The sequence below is a fragment of the Condylura cristata genome, unplaced genomic scaffold (assembly GCF_000260355.1).
Source record: "Condylura cristata isolate star-nosed mole 26May11 unplaced genomic scaffold, ConCri1.0 scaffold00008, whole genome shotgun sequence".
NCBI classification, from domain to species: domain Eukaryota; kingdom Metazoa; phylum Chordata; class Mammalia; order Eulipotyphla; family Talpidae; genus Condylura; species Condylura cristata.
Window position 1 is genome coordinate 58,807,507 of NW_004567109.1, and position 10,494 is coordinate 58,818,000.

The 10,494-nt window shown below is 40.2% G+C and overlaps 1 protein-coding gene across 1 annotated transcript in view; it reads right to left on the minus strand.

Moving 5' to 3' along the window:
- UBTD2 (ubiquitin domain containing 2) overlaps nt 1-10,487 on the minus strand; it is a 61,493-nt gene extending 51,006 nt beyond the window's left edge. The window contains exon 1 of the mRNA XM_004679220.1: nt 10,347-10,487. Coding sequence (XP_004679277.1) covers nt 10,347-10,416 — 70 coding nt within the window. The 5' untranslated portion in view covers nt 10,417-10,487. The remainder of the gene's footprint in view (nt 1-10,346) is intronic.
- Nucleotides 10,488-10,494: the final 7 nt, after the last annotated feature.

The window sequence follows — 10,494 nt, forward strand, 5'->3', positions numbered from 1 at the left end:
GATAATGTGACAATATCACTAAAGTTACAAAAGATTAAAAATTTGTTAAAGATTATAACAATGGGGGCCCTCCCTGATGGCGAAGCGGGTTAAAGCACAACACAAAGAAGCTTAAGCCATTTCCTCATGAGTTCGATCCCCGCCTGCCCCGGAGGAGATCCACATGGCGTGGCAGACCTCTATTGACCCGCCCGCTGCTCCCCTCAGCAGTGTACTTCATTGATCTGCCTGTTCTGCTCCCCACTCTGTCTTTGGTGAAGCCTCTCACCGCCCCTGAGCCTCTGGCCTGTACCCCAGTTCTGTATGCACAAATAAAAAAAAAGACTATAACAATGGAGTACATCAAATATTGTATTAAAACACCTGAGATGCAGGGCTCTCCCTGGTGGTGCAACAGGTTAGGACACAGCACTGCAAGCTAGCGCAGCTGCTTCAGTGCGAGGTCGATGGCCCTGGAGGTGATTGACATGGTGTGGTCAGAGGTGTGGACATACCTCTCTTGACCTGCCCACTGCCCCCCTGAGCAGTGTACTTTGTCTATCTGCCTGTTCTATCCCTGCTCTGTCTCTGGTGAATCCTCTCACCTTCCCTGCATCTCTGGCTTGTACCCCAGTTCTGTATGCATAAGTAAACAAATCTTTAAATAAAAAGTAAAACTTTTCAAAAAAAAAAAAAAAGGCTGAGATGCAGCATTAAGTGGCAATTAAAGTTTGTTAGATTCACAGAAACAAAAATATATTTTTTAATCATTTAAAGTCTCACAATGAGATCTATAGATTATGGCAGGTAGGTCTTCCAAAATCTGACAACATGCATTAACTTCATAATTCACCTATCACCCTGCCCCCCCCCACAAGTTTTCTGGCAGTTTCCTAAAATGCCATGCTTTCCATATTTCTTCACAAGTCATTTTGTTTGCATACAAAATGTTTTTTTGGGCGCACTTATCCATTCTTTTCCCTCTTAAAAAAATATTTATTCATTTATGCATACAGAACTGGGGTACAAGCCAGAGATGCAGGGAAGGTGAGAGGATTCACCAGAGACAGAGTAGGGAGCAGAACAGGCCAAATGATTAAGTACACTGCTGAGGGGAGCAGCGGGCAGGTCAGAAGAGGTCTGCCACGCTATGTGGGTCACCTCTGGGGTGGGGATCGAACTCATGCTGAAGTGGCTTTAGCTTCTGACTGCTGTACTTTAACCTTGTGCCCACCAGCAGGAAAAGTCCCTTTTACTTTTTTTACTTATATATATATTTACATCTTTTTTTTTTTCATTGTTTTTAATCTACTCTTTAAGACCAACTTCTACCACCTCTTCAGTGAAGCTTTCTGATCCCACTCCCCACTACTCTTTGGAACTCCACTAGCACCTTTTTTATTGCTGTAGAAACTTTTTTAAACTTTGCCCAATTAACTACATGTATTTCTGTTAGGCCATAAGTTAGAGTGGGCCTTATCTCTACTGATTGCTAGCTTTAAGTGCAGGGAGTTAGAATAATGAGAAAAAAACTGGCTTTCTAAAAGTTTCCGTTCTGAAAGTTTTAGTAACTCACCTAAAAAGCAAAATGTTAGCCCTGAGTTGAAGGTATAGTTTAGCATAAAGCAGATTCACACTAAATGTCCTGGACTCTGACTCTGCCCCTTTGATAATTCTGTCAAATGATCTACAAGTATAAAACTAGCTGAACTGAAACAAAACAGCAGCCTGATCCTACTTATACTTATGAGCCAATTAAAGCAAATTCCAAAAATTATCTGAAGTGTTCCCTGTGGTGAGGGTAAGAACTTAATCAGAAAATCCCCAAAGTTACTAATTCATTACTAAGTCAAGATTTGAGTAAATGTATATCATTAAGACCTCACAAAGTAAAACTCACTTAAAGGACCTGGACACATAAATATTTTCTTCTTTGGTATCTAATTTCAACAGAAATTTCATTTCTGAAAATAGCTCTAATGGAACGTTCTAAAATTTTTTTGCAAACATGCAAAAATATGGCTTTAAAACACCCAATGTATATGCAGCAATATGTAGCCTCACAGCTCAATATATGGAATATATTGATTCTCGCTGACTGCAAGTCAAAAGAATTGATGCAAGACGAATGAATACATGCTGATTGTTCTTGGCCAAAATACATGCATCTTTAAGTACATACGCGTTAGTAAAGTCTCAACCTATGGTCCTTGAACTACCAGTGAATCATGAGGAGCTTGCTGGTGGCCTAGTACTGCACGATAAGCAGAAGCAGAAAGCTGGGTAGGGATGGTGAGGGGCGGCAGGAAGAATCAGGTGCAGTGGTCCACCAAATGAAGATAAACCATTCAGGTGGTCTGCAGTAAGGAAAAATGAGAGAATCACTAAATCAGCAAATTGATCATTGTGCCCAATTAATATGATCATGTTGCTTACCAAAATCAACCTAATGCTTTCTTGCTATAAATAAAAATGTGTTTTGGTCCAAAGTCACAGAAGAGATAATTCATTAAAGGCAAAAGTTCACTATTACAGGGGATTAATACTCAATAATCATTCTCATTGTAAGACTCACCTAAATGTGGGCTCTCCCTGGTGGCACAATGGGTTAAAGCACAGCACTATGAAACTATAGCAGCCACTGCAGCAAGAGCTGGATCCCCAGCCAGGGAGGTGACCCACATGGCTCAGCAGACTTCTCTCACCCACTGCTCCCTTCAGCAGTGTATTTCATCAATCTGCCTTTTCTGCTCCTCACTGTCTCCAGTAAATCCTCTCATTGCCCCTGCATCTCTGGCCTGTACCCTAATTCTGTATGCATAAATAAATGTTTAAAAAAAAAAAAGAGGGGCCTCCTTGGGGTTAAAGGGCAGCACTATGAAGCTAGCCATAGCTGCTTCAACACTAATTTGCACTAAGTGAATCCTGGTCCCAGGGAGCTGACCCACAAGGTGCAGCAGACCTCTCCTAAACTGCTCCCCTCAGCAGTGTACTTCATCAATCTGCCTGTTCTGCTCCCCACTACATCTCTGGTGAATCTTCTCACCTCCCTGTACCTCTGGCCTATACATCAGCTCTGTATGCATAAATAAATAAATCTTTTAAAAATTAATAAAGTTAAAAAAAGGTGTTATGAGACTATAAACAAAATTATGAGACTATAAACAAGATTCATTCATACCATTTCTAACAGCTTACAGTTTCTGTCCATTGTATACAGCAACGATTCTAAATGAATTAAAATTAGAGATGAGGCCCTCCCTGGTAGCGCAGCGGGTTAAAGCACAGCACTGAGAATCTAAAGCCGCTTCCACATGAGTTCGATTCCCGCCTGCCCTGGAGGTGACCACATGGCGTGGCAGACCTCTCCTGGCCCGCCCGCTGCTCCCCTCAGCAGTGTACTTCGTCGATCTGCCTGTTCTGCTCCCCACTCTGTCTCTGGTGAAGCCTCTCGCCACCCCTGAGCCTCTGGCCTGTACCCCAGTTCTGTATGCACAAATAAATAAATCTTTAAAAAAAAATTAGAGATGAAAAAGTAGCTTTATTTAATATGAAAATCTTTAAAACTACCTTTCCATTCAGTCTTCAGTATAAAGACACACACACACACAAGCCTTTCTAGCAAAAATTTCAAGATCATCTTAACTAGGAAAATATCTCAACACTTTTTTTTGGTAGAAAATGGAAAATGAAGTGAGATTAACCCCATGTAAGGTAGATGTAGGTAGGGGCTACATCTCTCCCCTTAGAGAATTAAACTTTCCTCATATCCCAGTATTTTCCAACTGTGTTTCCCTGGCGTAAATTTAGTTCTCATACCTGCTCCCAGAATCCCTCTATACTTCCAACCTACATTTCTGGCTGCCTATTTCCCTACTGATCCTCTCCTTATAACTCCACTCCTCCTGGTAAAATCAGCCACCCTCTGCTTTACATCAAGTTAATGCCTTCTGTTTCACAGTATGTCTCTCTACCTAATTGCTATAAAATTTTATGCAACCCTGACCCTTTCATAGAACCCAGTGCTCAAAAACCCAGAAAGCATTAAAAATTCTATTGCCACAATTACACTAAAGGGAAAAGGAAGGGACCAAACCCACTGTCTTCCTGATGCTCAATCCCACTTCTTTTTTTATTATAGGTAGAGCTTTAAGAATAGAATGACAAGAAAATTCAATAAACAACTTAATTAGATGTGTAGAAGTAATATATACAATACTGAAAATACTAACAGCTAGGCATGGTACTCTTCAGAAAGTAGCTGATGTATTTAAGATTGGTGTATTTATGCATACAAGAACTGAGTTACAGGCCAGAGGTGTGGGGTATAAGAGGATTCACCCAAGACAGAGTGGGCAACAGAACAGGCAGACTGACTGAAATACACTGCTGAGGGGAGAAGCAAGACAGGAGAGGTCTGCTGTGCCATGTGGGCCAACTCCCTGGCCAAGGACTGAACTCAGTGCTGCAGTGGCTGTGATGCAGGTAGCTTCATAGTGCTATACTTTAACCCCTTGTGCCAACAGAAAGGGCCTCTAGTAAGTGATCTATTATAGAGAATGTGTTTGTTCTGAACTACACCAACCTCAAAATTGTTGCTGATTTATTTTGACATTGGATCCTCATAATGCCTCTATCTAGTACGAGGCTCTGAGTTACAACTACCACTAGATTACCTATAAGTATTAGACTAGATTATGAGCATTATACTAGTCAACGAAGCAAATTATTTTCTGAGATTGTAATTGGTCTGTTCAAATACAATCAAGAACTACCCACTGCATAAGCAGTTTTCCAATAAATCAAGATCCTATAATACTAAGCACCTACTATGGTCAGGCTCAATGTAACTGAGGTGATTTTTCATTTTTCTACCTTTTGTGAAATGTTCACAATTTTTTTTTTCATAGCTGATTTGTTTTGAATTTATTGAGCTTTCAAACATTCTGTTTAAATTGCCCTTAGTCACTTTTCTTTTTTTTTTTCATTTTTTTTATTTATTACAAAGTTTATTTTTACATCATTTTGCACATTTTTTTTTCCATCTCGATTGTAATCCCTGCAGGTTTCCCATCACCAAATCACCCCAGTGCCACCACCATAGTCCCGTGCATTTCCCCCCCTTCCCCCCCCCTTTTGATCCCATTCCCCACTCCACCCCCACAGAATGTCTCTGGTATGTGGCACAACAATTTTTTTTAATTGAGGTGAACTGGGGGCTTTCCCTGGTGGCACAACAGGTTAAAGCAAAGCACTATGCAGCTCTCCACAGTCACTGCAGCATGAATTCAATCCCTGGTCAAGGAGGTGAACCACATGGTGTGCCAGACCTCTCTTGACCTCTCATTGCTCCTCAGTAGTCTATTTTAGTAGATCTGCCTGTTCTTCCCACTCTGTCTCTGGTGAAATCTCTTACCCCTCCCCTTCACCTCACCCCACACCTCTGGCCTGTACCTCAGTTCTTATATGCATAAATAAATTCTAAAAAAAAACCCTGAGAATTAGCTTGTAACACTATGCATGTTTCAGGTGTACTGAAACACCTAATTTGACAACTTAAAACATTATCTGACTCAATTCTTAGGACCTTCCTTCTCTTTTTGTTTTTATATAAAAGTCTTTATACCTTCAATTCACCTTCCCCAGCTGACTCCAAAAATCTAGTCATAATTCTAAACATCCAGAAGTTCTATCTCTAAACTTCTGTGTGTTCTATGATAGCTCTACTTAAAAAAAGTCTTTTCCCATAAAGAGATATCTAAAACTAAAATTAGCACAACAAAAAATAAAAGTTCATTAAAATTTAAAACTGCTGTGCACCAAAGATAACATCAAGAGAGTGAGAAGACATCCTACAGAATAGGTGAAAATATTTGTAAATCATGTATCTACTAAGTTTAATAGCCAGAATATATAAAGAACTTTTTCAAATCAACACCACCACAAAAACAACTCAATTTAAAAAAGAGAATTTAGATTTTTCTTTCAAGATATAAAAATATCCAACAAGCACATTAAAAGAAACTCAACATCATTAGTCATCAAGGAAATGCAAACCAAAATCATGATGAGATACCACTTCACACCCAACAGAATGGCTATGATTTTTTAAAAAAGGGAAATAACCAGTGTTAGTAAAGATGTGGAGAAATCAGAACCCATGTTCACTGTTGGTAAGAACATAAAATGGTATAGTCACCATAAGAAAGTTTAGCAGTTAATCTAAAAGGTAAACAGAATTAACTATATGACCTAGAAAGTCCTCTGCTGGGTACTTAGCCAAAATAAATGAAAACAGGGATTCGAACAGACACTGGTACACCAAAATTCGTAGCTGTATACACAACAGCCAAGAACTAGAAACAACTCATATGTCCCATCAACAAATGAGTGGATACACACTCATGCAACAGTATATACATATGATGGTGTATTATTCAGCTGTAAAAAGGATAAAGAACTTGCTCCTACAGGATGAACATGGAAGACTTTATGATAAACAAAAGGGCAAATACTGTATGATTCTATTTATATGAAATATTTAGAATAGGCAAATTCATACAGACATTAGAGGTTAGAGCAGTTAGGAGACATGGGGAGCAGAAAGATACTGCTTATAGATCCAGGTTTCTATTTGGACTGATAAAAAATTTGGAAATACAGTGTGATGATGGCTGTACAACACTGCAAATGTAATACATAGCACTGAATTGTATGCTTTGGAAATCTTTAACAGTAAATTGTATAGGTATTTTATAATTAAAAAAAAATGAAATGAGACAGAAACTAACCTTCTTTACTATAACCCTGAGCTGAAGTTCTAATTCTGAATTTCGTAAGTTATGTGATGTTAAGCAAGTTATTTAATTTCTCTGGGTTTCAATCTCTTCATCTATAAAACAAATATTATCTACTTCCCAGAGTGGCTGAAGACTAAATGATAGATCAAAATCACTCAGCACCGTACCTGTTACATAATAAATACTGGATGTTAGCTTTATTATTCAAAAATTATTGCTACTCATGAAGTAGGTGTCTGCAAGGCTGCTATAAATGGATATCCAAGACACCCCATGATAGTCCCTAGATAACCTTTGAAATAAAAAAATGAGGTCCAGCACTTAAGAGTCATACTCCTGAAAGCCTAGAAACTAGTGATTATACTAGAGTCAGTCTTCCTTGTATGACATTCAATGTATAAAATAAATGCATACCCAGAAAGTGAGAATCTCTTTTACTGAAAGGTGACAAGTAATATATTTGGGTACCTTCATTATTGTTTTCTTCCCACAATATTCACTTATAAAAATCACAAGAAATTGATGGTGGGAAGCCCACAGGGATTGCAACTGAGATGGAAAAAGGCACAGAATGATGTAAAAATAAACTATTATATTATTGTTTAAAAATCACAAGAAATTTAATTTCTTAGCAAATGTCATGGGTTAAGCCTTATTAAAGGTCTGAAGTGACAATCCTAACATCATAATGACATTATAAAGTGGCAAACCTTGTAATGTACAAAATAAACTATCTCAAAATGTCAAAACCACTGGGAAGTCTAGGAGTTGGAAGCTTACAGAGAATTGCTAAACAATCGTTGAGTAATCTTGCCTAACTTCTATAATGCATCTGGTTTTGATTAAAATTAGGCATTAAAAAATGGTCAAAGTAACTAAAACCCTAAAATTTTAGGGATTCCAAGATAACACATATCCTATACTGTGAATTAAGGCATTTCCATATTCCAAAATCTTTTGCAAAAAAATTCCCAAATGTCTTCAAAGTAAGGAAATCTTCTTGACATACACACAATTATTTGCATACACCAGAGACTCTGATCCAAAGAGAAAGAAAAGGTATAACCTCAAGTGGTCAAAAAGGTTTCAAAAAAGGCATTTCTTTACTAAGGCTAGCCAATACTCAGAAAGGGTCAAGTCATTCCAAAATGTGATGTTTACACAATACTGTGAATATAACTAAATCTGTTATGAGATGCACCTTAAGATCATATTTCATTCCATGTTGACAAAAGAATTTTTCCAAAGCCACTATATCCATATTAAAAGTACTAACCTCATTGTATGCTTGAAAAGCGAAGGATCTGTTCCAACACCCTTCGGAAAAATACTTTCCCTTCCCCGCAAAATCCTACTATAATAAGTGAGGATGGTTTAACATTAATCAGAAACACCTAAGTTAATTCCTTTAACCACAATTAACTCTTAAGAATCATGACAATAATGAAGAATAAAGGCTTCCACAATTAAATTCCAGAAATAATCCTTTTATCCCACACAGCTCCTTCATTCACCCACATAACACTAGGGTCATGCCTTCTCTCTAGAAGAAAATAAAGAGGTCTGGTGGCTGCTGTTCCTTTTTTCCTACTGGCCAGGTATAGCACAGCTTAAAATCAAGGGAATTCAGTCCTAAAAAGGAACTGATGCCATAGTTATCTAATTAAATACTGCTGGTAATAAATTAACCAAAAGCTAACCTTTCATACTTCTAACAGCCCATGCTAGTTAAGTCACATTACCAAAAAGTTTTAATAAACTGGTTCAAGTTCATTATTAGAATTTCAAAATGAGTGTGAATAAAAGGTTAAATGAAAGTAAACACTACCTGTAACAAGAAATAATATAAACTTCAATACCATTAATGAACACTTCAGTCAGAAGAAGTTTGATGCCCAAATCGACCTTAACCCAAGACCATTTTAAAATCATGCCTTTCGAATAAATACTGGATGGTTGCACTTATATGTGGAATATAGAGAAATCAAACTAAAGGTTAAGAAAAGTCAAAATTAGTACACTGACCAGAAATCTGAGGCGAACGACAAAGGAGGGGGCGCGAGTGGGGGCAAAACAGGTTAGGGATAAACACAAGGGAATGTGGTGATGATGACAGTTCAGGGTGATCTTTTCGCAGGAGAGTATGGGGAGGACAGCAATGTAAGAAAGAAATTTAATTAATAACAAAAGAAAGAAAATGATGGGCAAAAATCATGTCCTTTTTATATTCCTGCTGTTGTCACTGACCAGCTCACTTTTAATGTACAATCAAGTAATGGTGCTATGACATGAAATGCACTATAGAACAGCGTTTTCAAGGACAATTTCCTCTAGACACACTTCACTGAGTTCCCAAACTATTTGCCCAGCATTAGTAATACAGGACATCCATAGATTTTAATGAAATGGCATGGGTAAACCACGTAACTCAGGAAATCCATCAGCCAAAAGTTAGGTTTAACGCTGGAGCTCATGTGAAGCACAAGCAACGGCTCTAAGTATTAGTGTGTTAAAGTAGTAAGCCCTCCTATGCCCAAACTAGTTCAGCAGCTTACACATATATATGCCCACATTTTGAGACATCTAAAAAGGCAGGAACAAAACCAAAGTGTCATTTTTGCTATCCCCAGAAGCTGATTCTGTAGCTAAAATATTCTAACCTCTACACAGCTGTAGAGTGAACTCAGCAAAAGGTGGTTGAAGTGAGGACGGCTATATTACAACAACGATCAAATAAATTAATCTCAGCAAACTACTATTTACAATAAAGTAGAAGTGCGTTCCGTGTTAGAAAACTTTGAAAGCACTGATCCTACTGGCGTAAGTAGGACTCTTCTGTCTTTGTACTTTCATCCTACATGTTTTCCTTTACGTAAGAAGGATAGGAATTTGACTAGCCCACCCCGAAGACAAACTGGCCCAACACCCCCAAGCTGCAGCAAAAAGCCACGTTCTACTAGGGCAGACCGTTTCCCCACCCCTCGTTAAAATGATGCCTGTGACCACTGGAGACTTTCCCAGCAGAGCTCCAGAAACTTGCAGGTTTAAATGGCCAAATTGGAACCAACCAGGGCAGCTGTCATCTGAAACTCAGGAAAGCTGAGACCAGCCAACTCTGCTGAACAAGGAAGGGTGCGGAGAGATGTGGCGGGGCCCGTCGGAGGGAAGGCATTAGGCTCCCCTCCCCAACCCCCCATCAATTCTCTTTTCTGCAACCCCAGCGCCGCCATCCTGTTCCTGAATAATTAAACGGGCAGGAGAGGGAGAGAGGTGGTGGCCAGAAGGCAGTTTCTGGTCCGAGTTTCCCGAGCCCCCGCGATGGGGTCGAGAGGCCGTGGGCTACATCCCCCGCGGGTGGAGGACTTTTCTCCGGGCTGGAGAGAGAGGGGGCGACCCGCGGCCATCGGGGCGGCCGGAAGGGAAGCGCTGGGAGTGACGTGGAGGAAGGGATGACAAAGGGGTGCGGGGCCCCGACCGCGCGGCCCGCGAGCCCGGAGGGGCCGGGACAGGTGGCCGGGCCTGGCAGGAACAATGGGGGGCCGAGGCTGCCCCCTGGCGCTCACCTACCTCCGGTGCCCTCCGAGTTCTCGTTGAGGCTGCCCGAGGAGTCGTGCTGGGCGCCTACACACCCGCCCATGGGGGCCCCGGCACCTCGTCCGCCACCTCCGGGCGTTCGCGTCCGGGCCCGCCGCCGCCTCAGACTCCTCCGGCGCCG